This window comes from Harpia harpyja, chromosome 5 (assembly GCF_026419915.1).
Source record: "Harpia harpyja isolate bHarHar1 chromosome 5, bHarHar1 primary haplotype, whole genome shotgun sequence".
Classification (NCBI taxonomy): Eukaryota; Metazoa; Chordata; class Aves; order Accipitriformes; family Accipitridae; genus Harpia; species Harpia harpyja.
Genome location: NC_068944.1, coordinates 42039327 through 42057789, shown reverse-complemented (window position 1 = coordinate 42057789; position 18463 = coordinate 42039327). Strand labels below are relative to the sequence as shown.

The 18463-nt window shown below is 36.2% G+C and overlaps 1 protein-coding gene across 3 annotated transcripts in view; it reads right to left on the bottom strand.

Moving 5' to 3' along the window:
• Nucleotides 1-18463, bottom strand: part of C5H8orf34 (chromosome 5 C8orf34 homolog) — a 175900-nt gene that overhangs the window by 116958 nt on the left and 40479 nt on the right. For 2 of the 3 annotated variants that reach the window (XM_052788306.1, XM_052788307.1), the window contains exons 4-5: nucleotides 16564-16692; nucleotides 3086-3114 (exon numbers count right to left, since the gene is read on the bottom strand). In XM_052788306.1, the coding sequence (XP_052644266.1) occupies nucleotides 3086-3114; nucleotides 16564-16692 (158 nt within the window). The remainder of the gene's footprint in view (nucleotides 1-3085; nucleotides 3115-16563; nucleotides 16693-18463) is intronic. The other variant, XM_052788308.1, reaches the window with a different exon arrangement.

Here is an 18463-nt window from a genome sequence, read left to right as displayed (position 1 = left end):
TCATGCATGGTTTCTGTTCAGTAGTAAGGAGGGTGAGTCAATTCAGAAATTTGTATTATATTAATACTGCACTTTAGCCTTAAAATCTGTGAGCCACAAGGCATCCCTTCTCATTTTCTTTCTTTACACACCACACTTGCAGTGCCAGTTGCTGATTTTACATAGCTTCCACGGCCTAGAGACACCGGTTGAATCATCAAGAGAGACAGAACACGAAACTATGCAAGCCTGAAGTAAATCAGATGAAAAAGAAGGGAATCTATGCAATAAATCTGTTTTAATTGCAGTAATCTTAGGATTTTTTTTTTTTTTTGCAAAGATACCAGTGAACTTAGAAATGTTATTACAGTGGCAAACCGAAAGCTTCCATTTTGACTGAAGACCTTGTCTGCCTGTATTTTCTCTACCTCTTTCTTGGACTGAAGCCCTAAGTACTGGCATAAAGCTAATAATAGCAGATATTTGACAAGAATCTGTTTAAATGAAACACCCATCCAAAATCACAAAAGTGATTGTAATTCAGAGCAAATTGGTTTTCCAAATCTAAATGCTCGAGTAACTAAGCAACTAACTAATTAACTGGATTACCTGGAGGAGGAGTTACATCAACCAACAATACTGATCAAGTACTCTCCTGACAAAGGCAGCTAGAGGTTACTGCAGCCAGAAGGAAATAATTTTTTAAATACTTACATAATGAGAAACAAAAATAAAGAAATATACACACACATTCTCTGTTTTCTCCAGGTTCATAGTCTAAACCACAGATAAACTAGCAGGATTATGGGCTCTGTCATAACCCCCAGGAATGTTTCTGATCATCAGGAAAATAAAGCAAGGAAGAGTGTATAGAAGAATTTATTATTGTGTTTAGTTTTATGTCTCTCATGACAACTATCTAATGCCAATGTTCTAACAGAATCTAATGCCAAGTTTGGGCATGTTGTTCTAGACCCATGACATGCACCTGAAGTGTTAAATGGTTAATCCAAACCACAGATGAATGTCTTTTGAAAAATGATTCAGTGCTGCCACAGCTTAGATAAGGAAGCTGTAGTATCAGCATGTATTTCTGGGAAAAATTACAATGAACTTGACTACCTTTATACCTGAAAAATAAACATCGCCTGGGAACATGCTCAGGTGAAATGGAACCAAATTCTGTCTAATGTTAAACCATTATCAGGTATCCTTTGGTTGCTTTTGGCCCAACCCAAATAATACACTTAGAAACAAGTCACAGGAACATTTCAAGAATTAGCTCATGTAAGGGATTATTCCTAGGAGGCACGATTCCACAGAATGGTCCTGGCTATGCTTAATTTCTTAACACAGAACTAGCCTTTATGTCCATTAAAAATCCTTAAGGGGCCAAACAAGAAATAGAAATGAAGCTCACTAATGCCCATGGAGATGATAAATTGCACTGCTTCTGTAAATCTATCCTGGAAGCCTGTTGAGCAATGCTGCACAAAGGAAGCATGTTAAGAGCTTTATTGTTTGGGGTTTTATTTATTTTACAAATAACTTTTGATTTCAAGAACATTCACTTTACCTGTCTTCATCAGAAACAGATGTTAAAGCAGATGCAGTATTGTAACAGTGTCAGGTAATGTAAGCTATCGAATGTACATAACATAATGGCAAGTTTTATGTAAAAAAAACCCACCACCTTCCAATTTTAAATCACAAACAATGAAGTATATGGTAACAAAAAGAAAATTAACTTTTCACTCAGACTGGATCCTGAGGAAATTCACAAACAATGTTTCCCATCTCAATTTTCATACTGAATAATTAAATTTAAAAAAATGAATGCTTTTGAATAATAATCTATCATCATTTTAAAAAAATTAACATGGAAGTATCTAAAATATATGTAAAAAGCACGTAATAACAAGCTCTAGCCCAAAACATCTTTTTCCTTCCACAAACAGTATTTCATAGGTTTTTTTCAGCAAACAAAACCAAATGGAGTTCTTCGTAAATATTCTTAAAGGTAAGTGTTCTAATGGAAGGACTTTCTAATTGTATTTCTCATCACTTTTAAGCACAGTTAAGGAAATAGTAGGAAGGAAGACTTAGATACTGTTATACTCTCAATATGAACAATGAGATAAAGCAAGATCAAGGGCAAAATGATAAGTAAAGGCCATGGCTTTGAAATGGCAGCCCCATATGCACATGACTGCATGGTAACAGTGATCAGTCTTGTCTAACTGGCCTTTCCTGGAGAACCCAATGGAGGTATTTTATACACACTTGTGTCCAAAAGGTTCGTGCCCTCATTTTACCAGGAGAAAGGAAAGATATTTTTAAAATTGTCTCCTGTATTAGGCATTATTCCTGTGTCTTATATACCTTTTGATCTTATTTCCCTGAGAGTAATGGTTTCTAACACCAAGAACACAACCCAAGATTCTTGGCACTAGAAGCATACTGCTGTTCACTGGTGAGAACGGGGAAGATAAAGGTGTTCTGCTTCCTTTGGAACTTTGAAAAATTAGCTTGATTACTCTTTCAGCATAGAGTTCTTACAGCTAAAACTAAAATTCATGTTAACTGAGTAATGTATCAAAAAGGCCAAAACAGAAAAGATCATTGTTTGTTCCTTTCAGCAAGGAAGTAAAGACTGATCTTTATGCCCTGTGCATTCCTGATCAAATCTGGGGAGCAAAAATTATTCTTAAATATTCTTACAAAATACATCTGAGAATGCAGAATTCATGACTTCATGAATAAAAGGTATTTAAAGCTAAATGTTTCCAAGAGTACACAAAGTAACCCAACAGACTATATTAAGCAAAGCTGGTATCAAGATCAAAAGCATTTCCATGTCCTCAATGAGAGTCTCCTAAACTCAGTGAGATTTTTTTTCCATAGTTGACAGCCCATCCTGGATCAAGCTCTTAATGTATCAACATATATGGTACTTACCCCTATAGCTTTCCATAGGCAAACTTCCTCTGAACCCAACAGAACTGAAGTGTTTATGCCAGGACAGGGAGAAGCAGCTCTCATCACCTAAAATTATTACAATCATCTGTCTTTTTGTAGTGTTCATTAGGTATACAATAAATCTTACCTTATCAAGTTCATCAGAAATAGCAATGCCTGCAAATAAAACAGATTAAAAAAGAAAAAGATTTAGAAACATTCTTTCTATAAATATCTTTTACTACAGTGAGTAAAAGTAAGGTTTAATCTGAAAAGTTTACATATTGTTCTGTACACACTGCTGTACCATACAGTGTATCATACTTTGTTCCATTAGTGAAATTGCCTAGAAACAATATACTCTTAACTTTCCTCAGCTGCAATATTATCAAAATGAGTTTTCGAAAAACTATGGAAATGAAAACAGCAGATGTGCCAGTAAAGTGATAACGAGCTTAAGTATACTTCTACCTGCTTTCTAAAATTAAACCAGCAACATAATATTTACATATGGACACATTATTATGCAAATCTCACCCTGACCAGCATGCATAACGTCATGCTGCAATTACAGGGCAACACGGACATGACTCTTCTCTCTTTTTCCATGGTTCAATGTAGAAACGATTCTATGAAAACAAATGGAATTTAAAGAGAGGAAAATTTCAAAGTAAAATTTCACAATAGAACGCAAAACTGTTTTTCTAAATCTTCTGAACAAGAACTTATTTGCTCTTGTCCTTTCTGCTGATGCCTGCCTGACGCTTTCCTATGCTTGCTTCCATCATGTCATCTAACTCTTTTAATTATGACTATCCTGTAGTACATTAAATATGCACAGCTGGTCTCAGAATTTTTTACACATCTACATGCCTCAGTCATGTCACATGGAGAGATCAAGTAATCATACATGTAATGCTACCATGTTGAAAATTTTGATATATTGAAAGCAAAGTATTTCCCGGGTTCCTATGAGGTTTGATAGGAAACATTTCCAGGTTAAAACTTCATTTCAAAAACTAAAGACAAGCATCTCCTGGTGGTAAAAACAAAATAGAGAAGTACCCAGGCATAGGAAGAACATGCACTTGAAAGTTGTTTTCTAATTCACATCATGTTATCAAGAAAACTTCTTCCAAGGAATGCAAGAGATGATACTGCAAAATATGTAGTATCAGCTGAGGGGAGAGTTACTCCTTCTAAAATCGTACTAAAGATTGCAGCAGCATAAGCTTATTTCCATGACTTTTTTATTTCTTACTATTTGGTATATCATAACTATATGAATTGGTTTTTTACTGTACTTTTAATCATTAACTCTATATGGCTAATCCTCAGTTTAGATGACTTCCTTATATCAATTTTTGTTTTAAAAACAGTGAAGTCCTAGGAGAACTGCAATTATAATTTTAAGACCTCATCAACACATAAGAAATATGCCAGGAGTTAACAGAATATTTTCAGTTATTCAATAGTTCTAAAATAGACTATATTGAAAAAAATCCATTTTGCCTAACCCTTCTACCCCTCACAGCAATTAACCCATTTTAATAACTTCAGACTTTTTTATTTAGCCCAGACACTACACTAATGTCCATAAGTATAATCAGCATGTTGCACCAACCTGAATCATTCAAAAGGACTTTAGTGTGTTTTGAATTTCTTCAACCCCCAATGGGCATTTACTAGAGAGAAGATAACTGCACTCTTGAAGGTAGTAAAAAGCTAATTCAAGGTTCTCTTTATCTCAACTTTGAAAACCTGATTTCCATCAACCAGCTCTCTATCACATTGGATATATTTTGCATAACCAAGGTCAATCCATTTTATGACTACAAATGCTCTCTCTAAACAGACAAACTACCTTTTCTCAGCAATCTCCCATAATATTAAGACAGTTCATTTTGTTTTGATATGGGTTTATTTCCTCAGATTGGAGGTTGGTCCCCTTTTCTTCTGCTTTCACAGATGCTCTGTGAATAGGTCTTTGAAACCTGGGATCGGATACAAGAGCAATTGTACCCTGTGCTGGCTTACTCATTAAAAATATTTATTTTCAAGTATGGCAAAAGAAACTACAAAAAGGTAACCCTGCCATTTCCAAGACTCCATTCCAAAAAATGCCAAACGCTTTTACTATTCAACTGCCTATGTTGCTAATCGAAGATCAGTATTGAAAGTACTGTACACACAACTATATGCCTCACATAAAAAGCTCTACTAACTTCTCTAAGTTACACATAAGCACACAAAATTGAAAAACATCCATAATCTAAAGGAGTGCTTTTAGTAAAATGCTTTTTTGTATAAGTCCCATTGGTTCCCCAGAATTTACGCTGAATTTAGAGAACACTGAGTAATTTAATTGATCAGAATGCCCCAAATTTCTTCTTTACTAAATTGCAAACAGCAGCAAGACACCAAAACTAACTGTGTTTCTTAGATAAGCAAGTAGAGAGATAGCAGTTTCTGAGGACATCTTCCCAAAATAAAATTTCAGAAGTTTAGAAAATTTTTATCTTTGCAATCACAGAATTAAACCTGCAAACTCTTTTTATCTCTCTCTCTCTGATGTGGTATCAAGAGAAGAGGAAAAGGATTCTAGGGAAGAAATTTCTTAAGGAGCTTGTTACAGTAATCTTGGCATGGTGATTCTTCTGGAGGCAGGATTTACCATACTGTCAGTCAAAGTTCTTTATGTTATGGCTTGAGCCCCATTAACATTAACAAAACTCCATTAGTTCCTGATAATACAACTCCATTAGCAGAGACAGGGATAAATTAATCCATAAAAAGGTGGGTGTAAAAAAGCTTCTCATTTTCTTCTAAGACACTACTGCACCACACACTTATTGTGTCTCCACTCTTACCAATTTTCTTTCACAGTTGCCAAACTGACAAAATATCACGGCTGAAACTGAGAGGAGGGGGCCTTGCACCCTGTGTGCAGTAGACAGAAAATCACAACAGTGAGGTCATTTTTTGGGTGCAGTTCTCAGGTGAAATAATATGGACTCCAGTTTTCACAAAGTAGTTCCTCAAAAAATCAAACTCATTGCATATTTACCATAACATCAAAAAAAACCCCAAACACCTTAAACCAGAATCCTAAGAACACAGCTAGAGATAGTCATAATTATCATACAGGATTATTTAGGATTTCTGTTATTCTTTTAACCCTTACCAAACTCCTGACTTTTCAGTAGTCAAAGAGGTTACTGTCAGGTACTTGAAAATAAAGTGATACATTGACAATTTAAAATAGCTGAATTTCTACAAAGTAATGGTAACAGTGGTTGCCCTCTCCAGTTAATATAATTGCTAATATCCAGAGATCAGCATTTTTCAAAAAGAAAACCCTCTTTTCACCTGTTTTGTATATTTGACAACAAATAGTTGGTTGTGCTCTCTCTACCTTGTACAGTTATTTTCATTTTTTTCTGTGTGGCTTTCATACAACGTAAAAGAGGAAATATAAAATTTTATTTTTTATATATTCTAAATAGAAAAATGTCATTGTAAAATCACAGAATGCTAGAGACAAAGCGACAGCCCATTCCATGAAACTACTCTAAATGGAAACAGCTATGTTTCAGGTTTAGGCAAATCGCCCATAGATGTAGCCAAAATGTCCACACACTAAAAACTTTTTACCTAACAATTTAGTCACTTCCTCAAATTGTAGCCTTTTTCCATCACAACTTAATCCTAATCACCAAAAAGCTCTAATACTAGAAAAATTGACACATCTAGTTTCTTCAACCTTGAATCCAATGGCTTTGTTAGAACATAGAATCACAGAATCATTTAGGTTGGAAAAGACCTTCAAGATCATCGAGTCCAACCATCATCCATGCCCACTAAACCATGTTATGGAGTACCCCGTCTACGCGCTTTTTGAATACCTCCAGGGATGGTGACTCAACCACTTCCCTGGGCAGCCTATTCCAATGTCTGACAACCCTCTCAGTAAAGAAAATTTTCCTAATATCTAACCTAAATCTCCCTTGCTGCAACTTGAGGCCATTTCCTCTCATCCTATCACCAGCCACCTGACAGAAGAGACCAGCACCCACCTCACTACAACCCCCCTTCAGGTAGTTGTAGAGAGCGATAAGGTCTCCCCTCAGCCTCCTCTTCATGTTATTAGGAACAACTATTTCTGACTTCCCTCAGCTTAAAGCATTTAAAGCCTGACTCTGCATGATGGTGAACATAGAGAATGGAAGTTTTAGGGCTGCTTCATTATTTCTCTGTCCCAAGTCACTGAGCAGTGGATAAGAAGAGGGCTGTTGAAAAAGTTCTCCTGCCTTTGTTGGGGAAGGTCTTCTGATGTCAAAGGCATAAAGGAGCATGCTTTACCCTTTCTCTCATAGCAGCTGTTTCTCACAGACAACATTTGCTATAGTTTTATATCATACTATGATTGACAACTATACAATAGTCCTACCATTCTTATTTTTTGCAAAGAAAAAGTGCAGTGTTCTGACTAACGGTGTGAGAGTTTGCTTGCCACCATCAGCTAAGGCTCACAGACAAGGTCTACAGTGGGAATTAGTTACATACCTAACTGCCAACTTTATGCCTTTAAAAAATCTTCCTTTTTACAAGTAATTAAGGGTGCTGAATTTTGATCAGGTGTCACAAGTACCCAGCCCACTCACCTGTCTGGTGAATTACACAGACATATTCAGGGCACTTGTTTCTACTTTTCAGTGTAACGACCCTCTGTGCTGTAAGGGTGTTGGAACAATAAAGTAATTGCTCTGAACATGCTTTCACAGTCCTTCAGAAATGCTCCACAGCCACAATTACTGCCATCTCTGATCAGCAACAAAACTGGAGCAGGGCTGTTCATGGTAGCACAGCCTTGCTCAACCGGAACACTTTCATCCTGTCAATAGCTTGTTTTTTTAAGAGAACTGGATGAACAAGATACTCTCTGATTGCAAGAAAGGTCTTGCACACTAGGATTAAATGAAACATGACTACCAGACAATGTAATAACAATGCAATTTATTAATACTTATTATACTTTAATTACTATTATCAGGCCTACATCAAGCAGATAGCCCAAAAGCATATCTTACTGTATTAGCCATGTACCTTACGGCTTTTTTTATACCTAAAATATTAAACCAGTTGTTTGTCATGCCTTTTTTTAAAATTAGCATGGGTTATTAAAACCATTCTTTACACAGTTATCTTAGATTTCTGTTCCCAATCTTCTATCCCTATGGCAATCTGCAGCAGCACAATGGTAAGAATGGAGAAATAAAGATGATGATCATTACAGCATTATAGCATCTTCTTTGATGAAAAAGCCACCTCCCAAAATGTATCTGCACCATGTTTTAATGAAATAAAATCCCTTTTGAGTCTAGAATGAGTATCTTCCACAGTAAAGAAAAGACTTTCTGCTTAGGTCACTCTGCTTAATTTCTAGTTTACCAGGAAATTAACTTTCTTTCAAAAGAAAAATTAACATTGTTAGTAACAATTCCATGACTCTTAAAAATGCCTAGCTGTTTCGTATGCAGTTCTTAGCAGAAGAGTTGTATTTGTTGCTGCTCTCCTGCGGCAAATACAATTAATCCAGTACCTAATGCCTCTCCACTCAGTGGTATTATTCCTCTTTGAAGAAATGATTTTTAGACACTTCGATGCTCTCAATTCAACAGCATAAAATTAATTTTCAAAACAGTATGCATCACACAAGTTCAGGTGTTTTTGAAATGGTAAGTCATAAAATCCCTGCCTGCTGCATTATTCCTGATCAGCTTTACAGTAGCTTAAAAACTTGCAATATCTTCATATGCTATACACACCTGAAATTATAAGGTGTGTATAAGAATAGAATGAAAGTTGTGAAACTTCAGAGATAGCTACCATTTTTGCTCTTATTTGTGGTCCTTGAATAATTATAGGAAAACATAACACAAAATAAAAATTAGTTGAGATTTTTTTTAAGACTTACTTTTTTCTAAATGCACAACGTACATCTGACAAGTCTAATGTGTACCCAGTCATAAGAAAATAAAATGCTACTACTTTAATGTGTGCCAGACTACCATTATTCAGCTCAATGGGAGTAAATACCTTATGCATTTTCCTAAACATCCAGAAGATGGCCACAGAGGTCCCAAAAGCCAGTTTTCCTACTTGCCAAAGAAAGCCTTCTGGATTTGACATACAGGTTTTGACATACAGAATTTAGACATACTAAGACAACCCCAATGCAACTCTGACTAACTTGACAAAATTCATTCTCAGGATCAGTCTAGGCTAGGGAACTTGCGGATGGCTGGACTGTCAACCTCATAGTACATCACAGGTTCTGTAACAAACTCCAGGACAATAATTATTATGCTACCATTATTAATACTGCAGCTTGAGCATGAACACAGGAATACGATATCATGTATCAACTGCCCAGCAGTTAACTGTCCCAATGCATTGTCCTATCCATTGTAAATTAGGGGAAGCATATGTTCCCTCACCGGTGGGACAGGCCATCTCAGATGTACTTGCATTTCCCATGGCAAAATCTTGTGCCATACTGCAGCTGGCAGCATAGTAAATTCTAGTCCCTGTGCCCGTTTACAACATGTATTAAACACAAGGTAAACTGAAGAAATTAATTGTTTCACGCCACCCTCTGGTTGCACCAAAGCGTTTCGCCCAGAAAATACATACACAAGAACAAAAACAGCTCAGTCATTTCTGTATAGGAACTTTATAATAGATTTGTCATTGACTGTCATAATAGACATTATTCTATTATTTCCTTTACTTACACTGAGTCATTTTACAACTTTCAAAATTAGACGTATTTCTTCCAGTAGTAACTCAGATATTTTCTGTGAAGGCATATTGAATCGAAACCTCAGAGTTCTTGCCAATGAGGGGCATATGTCCTTATGTTATTAAACAACTATATATCAAATTTCTGTAGTGGTATCCACTTTGAATTAGGATAATATTCCTCCCAACATCTAGCCATATAAGAACAGGGGAAACAGTGTATCTACAAGGCACTACACATTAACATATCAGCATACTATACATCAGTATAGTCACTATCTAGGAAACACAGATTTAATCTCTCCTCCCCATAGCGGCTCTAAAAAAATAAAAATAATTAATCCCCAGCAAAAGAATCAGTGCTTTAGACTTGCAGCATTTCTATATCCGAAGTTCTGAGTGGCTCCAATGGAGAATACAGGTTATAGGATTAGGTTTGATGAGTAATGAATCACAGAGAGAAATAAAGTACCTACCAAATATTATGTTCCAGAAACTCTTCTAGGCCAAGGTCATCTCAAAAGAGAAAAATCAACACTGCAGAATCTTCATTTTAGGCAAAGGTGTACACTGCAGTAGGCTGGTTAAGGTGGGTAGCCCACAACGGCCAGTAGCCAAGGACAGAGTCATAGCTCACCCTTCTACTACCCCCTGAATGCCAACCCCCTTCTTCTAAGAACTAGAAAGTACCATACCTGAGATGACAGTCACACAAACCCCAGTTCTGCAATAGCATTAGGGAAACTTTTAGCAAGCCAAATACTGTTCCAGAGGACACTGTAACTCAAAAAGAGACCCTAGTCCTGAAGCTTAGAGCAGGCTAGATCAGAATGGCAAATACCTCCACGACGGTAATTAAAAATTTAACATCTGTAGGGAAAAGATACTTATAACTGAAGTACCAGTGATCTCCCGGCCATATAAGCCCCACTTTATAATTGAATAGCAATAATTAGGTTCACATTCTTCCTGCTTCAATCTCAGAAAATATCATTATTTTGTATTATTACTCATACATCACACTAAAAGCAAATGGATTTTATGAGCAAAGGCAGTATCGGATAACAGCTGCAGTACTGAGATAAAATTATCTTCCTTAAAGGTTTGATTGAGCTTATCTAAAAATGTCGATCTCAAAATAAATCACAAACATTGATCTCACACAAGAATAACATGATTTTAAAGTTCAGCCTGAACACAAGAAAGGAAAAAGCCTCTATAGAATACTGATGACTAGTTTTGTGGTTCAATTATAAGAGCACATTTAGGGCTAGTAGCTCAACTGATCATGGATATGTCATTTTTACAGACTAAAGTCCATTTCAGATCAACAACTGTGTATGACTGAAAAAAAATACTAAAGTATTATGTCTTAAAACAATGCCCCTCATGAGGTGATTGATAAAAGTCTAGTTACATGTCATGCAGGTGTGCATTTGCAGTTATATCATCATCAGTTATATCATCAGGAGGGAAAATTCAGAGGTGTCTGATAAATGTTAGTGGCATTCCATTCAAGTACATCTTCCATAACCGCAAAATAAATCATTAATAGTTTCCTATAGTGTAGAAGCGTCTAAATGAAGCCCCATTCTAATGTGTTTCAGAGACTGCTAAATGCACTGAAGTAGTTCATGATATATATATTAAACTTCTCACATCCCACATACTCGCAGGTTCATCCACAAAACCAAGGACATTATTTTAGTGGTTTGTTAACATATTCTGATCTTTTTTTGAACTAGTTCTACCCTTATTGTTATGAGAGTTTTACTCCTGTTGCTTATCATCTTCCTCATAAAAGATAAACAGAACATAGGCTTTTACATTTCACTATTTTATCTTTTTCTTAAAAGGGTAAGATTATGCTTGTCTGTCTTAAGCTATGCATAAACAACATCAACTGATTCTAACATTATGAGAAATAACTCAGATACTCCAGAGGGACTCAGAGGTCTTTCATTCTTGGAGATATTCAAGAGCCATGGACATGGTCCTGGACAACTGGCTCTAGGTGGCCCTGCTTGAGCAGGGGGGGTGGACCAGATGAGCTCCAGAGGTCCCTTCCAACTTCAACCATTCTGTGATTCTACAATTCTTTATGGTTTCCAGCAATATTTTCTACTAGACTGCAGATGGCTTTCTTATTTACTATTTATTGATTGATTACTCCTCTTCCAAATTAAGAAACAAAACAGTACACTTTTTCCTATTGGTTATAGCTAGAAAGCATTATTTCTGGGATTCTCTCCAACTAACTGACTTGGATTCATTACCAAATAGCTTTGGTTAATGTTAACTTACTACCATTTTCTGGCCTTAGAACGTTCACTGAATTCAAAGCATGATAAATTTGTTTCTTCCTCTCTAATTTGTAGTATACACGTAGCCTTAACGAGGATTCAAACATTACTAACAAAATGTTGGTTACCTCTGTTGAAAGGCTATGTGTAATTATGAAAAAGTACTTATTTCACAGTAGAACATATTAATGCTGTTACCATGTGTAATTTGAAACATCCAATATGCACACATTTTCAATATGCACTCTAATACTTAACTGTTCATATAAAAGACGTAAAGTTGCTCACAAAGCAGGCAGACTTCACACCTACTTTGCAGCAAGCTCTTGCTGACTTAGTCCTCATTTTTCCCACTCAAAACACTCAAAATTCACTGGTTTCCATCTCTTGTTATCTATTTTTCCATCCTCAGAAGATGGGGGGGTGAGGACAGGTATATTCATGAGCAAGATCCTTAGCTATCCAGGAGATTTTAACTCTCTTTAAAAGGCAAACAGGCCAGAAGGGGAAATACAAGAGCATACATTTGAAACAGCATGGAACTTTTCTTACTTATGATCAGCTGATGGAGAAGGATGACAGCAATAAAGGTGAGAGACCTTGCAATCAAAGAAAACAAAACATGCACGAGGTAAATACAGTATATTCCTGTATGTTGCTTCATAAACAAAAGCCTCCCCTAAATAGTTGACTTGATAGTTCAAAATCTACTTCAATAACACACAGCTGATTCGAGAAGCAAACAAAACCCAGATTTCCCACATGGGTAAGCCTCTGGAAAACGGTATACTTAAATCACCAAGCTCCAACACACTTAGACCGTAATTATGGCAATACTCTTCCCCAGTCTCTCAAAACTCGCAAGATACTTTTAACATTGAGTGTGAAGTCACTTCTGATTTCTCAGATCTACTGCAGCACAGAATTACTCACATATTGTCTTGATGGAGCTTGGGAGGAGGGCTCCAAATACAAGGAGGTTCAGTTTTAATCACTAGGAGGACTGAACATAGGAGAAACCAGACATCCAAGTGCCTGAATCTCACCTTCCAAAGCTTTCAGGCAGTTCTAATTCTGTGTGAAGTGCACAGGTTTGTCTCACAGCAGGTATCTAGACTGCATAGTGAATGAAGCAATAGAAACTAGAGTTTAATTCAAGGGCTGTGTCAGCTGCATAGCAGGCAATGAAGTCCTGGAAACTCACTACAAGATCCAAAGCTCATCTTTAAAAATGAAAATGAATTCCAGGACTTGATGGAAAATTCATTTAACTTCAAACATCTGGTTTTATGTGGCACTCTTCCCTGTTAAAATACTGAAGAATGAAACGAGAGGGTGCTGTAAAAAGCCATCAATAGTACATAGTGATCATTTGCATACTCAACTATTTGTTGAGCCCCAGTGCCTGTCCCATACTGCTTCGAAACAAGATTAGTATCAAATGTAGCATTAGACTCATAGAATTTACGGATGTGCTTGTAGAATTAAAAGCACTGACTAGCCTGCCCAAACCAAGCATTAACACTGGAGAAGATAGCTATGGGACCTTGTCATAGCTTTTGTAAAATTCACCACATGGGATGCTTGTTTGGGTACAGCACAGAATGAGTTTCACGCGTCTTATACTTTCAAAGTTCTAGACGTGTCTATTCATTGAAACCCCCTAAGATACTTCCTATGTGCAATCTGTATTCTACCTTCAGAAGAACAATAAAACCACATTTATTTTCAATATTATAACTTTTCTTTTTTTTTTCCAAACTTTTCACATTTTTCATTTTTAATTTTTATATCATCCGAACATGGAAGAAATCACAGCACAGAACAGATTTATTTCCTGAAGTGATCTGAAAATCAGGAGTACAAAAACTGGGAACACGGACGTACAGCTTAGAATTAATCTGATGCGTGTTTAAATGATACAACCAAAAAGGCTAAAGTGCAAAATGAGTAACAATTATCAAAGAACAAAAAAAGCCACACGAAAAGATACTATAAATACACTAGGAAATGAAGACAAAGTAAAATACAGAACTATTACATCGAAGAGAGAGAAAGCAAATAACAGAAGATACAAAGAAATCCCAGTATTCAATACTTTCACTGCTTCAGTCTTTACAAAAAAATTAATTGTGGCCAGATGCTTAATGCTAGTGATTTTAAGAGGAAAAACTGCAAACCAGATGATGGAAAGCTGAAAGATATTCTGATACTTAGATACATTCAAGGTGGCAGAATCTTGTGAAATTCACTCTAGAGCACTTAACTAACTAGCTGAAGAAACCTCTAATCCGTTAGCAACTGTCTTTCAGGAACAGAGAGGACAGAAAAGGGCAAATAATGTATCTTTCTTTGGAAAAGAATAAGGGAATATGTGGGGAACTACTAACCAGCAAGCCTAAATCTGACAGCAGCAAGAATATTTGACAAAATATGTTAAATAAATAATTTATCAACATCTAATGGATAGGAAAGGTGATAAGAACCAGCTGACATGAATTTATCAAGAATGAGTTGCATCAAATCAGTCTAATTGCTTTCTCAACTGGGAAACTTGCCTAGTGGATAAGAGGAGGAAGTAGATGTAAAAACACTTCCAGCTATAATAAGACTTTGTTTACTGTCCTAGATGATACTGCAGTAAACAAATTAGAGAATTACATTCTAGGTGAAATCACTGCAAGGTGGGAAAAAATGCACTTACTGAGTAGCTTTCAAGGGCTGGTTGTCAGATCTGAAATGGAATCATGAAGAGGTCTGACAATATTTCCATTAATGATCTGGATGAAGAAATAGAGAGCACATTCATGAAAGTGAACTTACTATCAGGCTGCAAGTGATTTAAAGCACTCTGGGGAGTAGGATTAAAATTCAATATTATCTTGATAAATCATCAGACAACATCAAGTTCTAGCAAGAAATAGTGAAGAATGTTTCATTTGTGAAATAACTCTATGAAAACCTGGCTCCAGCAACGCTGACCAGGTACATTCACCTCCAGTCCAAGCTTAGGGCCCAGAAGAGCTGCAGTGTTTTGCACTTCGGTTAGAAAACTTTGTGGCAAAGAGCGGTACAGAATGCTGCAAACTGTATTTTAGATATAAGGAAGCCAGAGCTCAGTGGAACCTACACAATATTCACAAGGAAAGGCAAAGATGTAGGACTGAAGGGTGGATTTAGTCCTTTATTATTGAACTCTCACATCTTGTTGGTTTGTATCTCCAGACAGTGAATAAATAACCCTTTCTGAAATTGAAAAAAAAAAATCTGTATCTGTTTCTGTATCTGTGTTAAGCTTGGTTACAAGTCTCTAAAGGAGAAAGGCTTGAAAACAACACTTGCACCCATCACAGTAACATGGTCAGGCAATAGCGGGGCTGCAAATCAGAGACCCTGACTGGAGGTGGTTTAGCTCCTTAGAGGCAGATAGACCAATGTACTAGAAATGTATTTGAAAAGAGCCCTGTAACTATACTACTATAATTAATATAAAAATGAAAATTGCTCAGAATATAATCGTTGTGATCAACCTAAAACATTTGGGAGAGAGGGAATTTGGGCAAACTAGTTTTGGGTACTTGACACAATTTGGAAAAATGTTGAATCTCAAAACTCTCCACAAAACAGATCTTCCATTCTTCATTCAGCTCTGTTTCTGACCTCACCATCTGCAATTTCTCCAGTGAATCAAGAAGTGCCATGGATAAAATTTAATGAGAGGAGAAAGAAAGTATTTCTCATTCAAATGTCTCCCAGACCACACCGTACTAAGTTTTCATGTACCATGGCAGAGAGTACTTTTCATACTTTGATAATTGTTAGTCGTGTTTGCTCCCACCAATGTCCTTCAGAATTCTCTTCTACAGGAAAGGGGAAAAAAAAAAAAAAACTATTCCAAATCATATCCAGTAATTCTCAGAGCTACTCCTTATATTAGCATGCTATTTTTGAAACGGCTCCTGTTTGACTATGTCTTTTACAGGATAATACTTGGGTTTTGTTATGAAATAATTGGGTACCATGTTTTTGAGTATTTACTTGAGATGGTTTAAAATATTTATTTGAATTGCTTTTGGAAACTGGAAGGAATTAATTGGGGATACAAAATACCTAATTGTTTTTCAATGACAGGTCTGATCTCCATCAATGAGGTTAAGGTTTCACAAAGGTTAATCCAATCTAACTGCTACCACCCAAAGGAGCAGTCTCACTGCTGCATGTTCCCACCATTTTCCTTAAACCAGCCTCTTGTGTTGATCTTTTTATGAGCTAATTCAGCTCACTAAACTGGCAGAAAACTAATGTAACAAAAAAAGGAGATACAGGGGAAGTAGCTTCAGTCAGCAGGAGAGCTGCTAAATTATCTCAGACATTCTGTAAACCTCATCAACAGGAACGTAACTACTGATGTCAATGAACTTGGTCTTCATTGAATAGAAGACCACCTTCTTGATACAAATTTCCAAATTACAATTCAGGCTGCATGGTTACATTAAAAAACTAAAATCAATCAACTTACTGCGAGACAGATTCTCAAGGGCTTTTCCAAGTTTTTTGCTCTCTTGAAGAATATGATTTAGTTCATCAAAATCATGGTTCTCCGGTTTTGTCCTCCAATCCCATTTAGGATGCTCTATTGACCTTGGCACTAAATATACACAGATATATACATGAAGTTTAGATTTGGTAGTTCAGACTCCTACAGTAGAAAAAAAGCTGCAAAATGAGTTTACAAGCTCAAGTACCCTGAGTGGAAATTACTTAACTATCCTCTTATTTTAACAGCTGGAAATATTTTCTTTGGTCAATGTGAAGTAAAAATGAAAACATCTATGAACAAATCCATACTTGGGATGATTCTTGCAACTGATTTAATTAGTAAACAGGAATAATTAATATTAACAATTAAAAATAATAAAAATAATGCAATAACATAAAAATGTAATAAAAACATTGCATATGAAGGTACTTCATTTACATTAAAATAGAATTGTGTGTCCTAGGGCCAATAAGGAAAAATGTCAAAATGAAAATGAGTAACTGGTACTTTTAGCTTTGCTAGTCATTTTATCAAGAAGAAAGAGAAATATTTTAGATAAAGCTTTTAAAACAACAAGTATATACAATCTTTTTTTAAAAAAGTCATAAAATGTAGGTAACAGTTCATAAAAACAGTGAAACAAAATATGTCCCTATTGCTCATGCTGTACAGCCTGTAATCTTTATTCTGATACTGAAAGTAAACAAACTTGATCCTTGGGAAGCACAGTCCTGAGCTTACAGTCTCCTATTCACTATCTATTACCCAAAGCTTTATTTCAATTTTAAAATAACAGTTTCTCAACTGCTGAGCTAACTTCACCTACAATGGCAGGGAAAAAGAGAAGGAGCTTCTGAGATATGCAAGACCCACAATGAACAGAGCTGCGTTGACCAATGTGAACCTTTTGAACAACTTGTAGAAATGAAAACAAAAAATGATGCTGTCTCTGGAACTGCTGTTTAACATGTTCTTTTTGCCAGTGTTCTGAACGAAGCAATCTGCCGCCTTCGCCACCAAATGCAATTGTTGGGTTGTCTCCAAACACAGCATTACCATGCTGAGAACTGCACGTGCTGGTGTGAAGATGATGATGCCTAGTCCACATTCCCAACAGAAAGGACCAGTTGCATTTCTCAATGGTTGCTAACTACTCACTTAAAAATAACTTCAGAAACAAAGCCTACAATGTCCAATATATCCTGGACAGCTCTGAAATTTTTATTTACTATTTTGACAGTTGTCAACTAATTTATGCTTACAAACTTCATTTTCATTTACATGGTAAGAAGGAAATTTGCAGACACCTACAGACTGTGCAAAAAAAGCAGTATCTTATGATCATTTGGAATTCTAGAATGCTTTTATGATGGTATGGGGAAATTATGCTCAGACTTTGAGTTCTGATAGCTACTGCAAAATGTATTAAATAACTGTTGCTATTGAAATTTGCCTTTTTGCTTACTGCCCTCTGTGTGAATATAGAATCTGCTCCACTTTGGATCAAGTCCACGAGGAAAAGTTGAAGTTAAAAGTCAATAGCCATCCTTTCCAGGTAAAGAAATGGGACAATGGTATGTTTAAGTCCTCCCACCACAAAGAATGTGATTCCATCTCCCATAGACATAAACCAAGCCATCTTCAAACTGGACATCTATACTGGGTCTGACAACTCAGAGTATATTCTGATCTGTTAACATCCACTCAGGAACCTGGGTAAGTATTAGGGAAGTTAATACATTAGACTGCAATTACAGACATTCTCAAAGACAGAAGACAAAGGAGACATTAAAAAGGACCTACAGAGATAAGAGTAGGAGGAAAGAGACACAGGAAGCCTCAATAAGGAGAAGAGAGGGGCAAGTTGGACTGTCAGAGT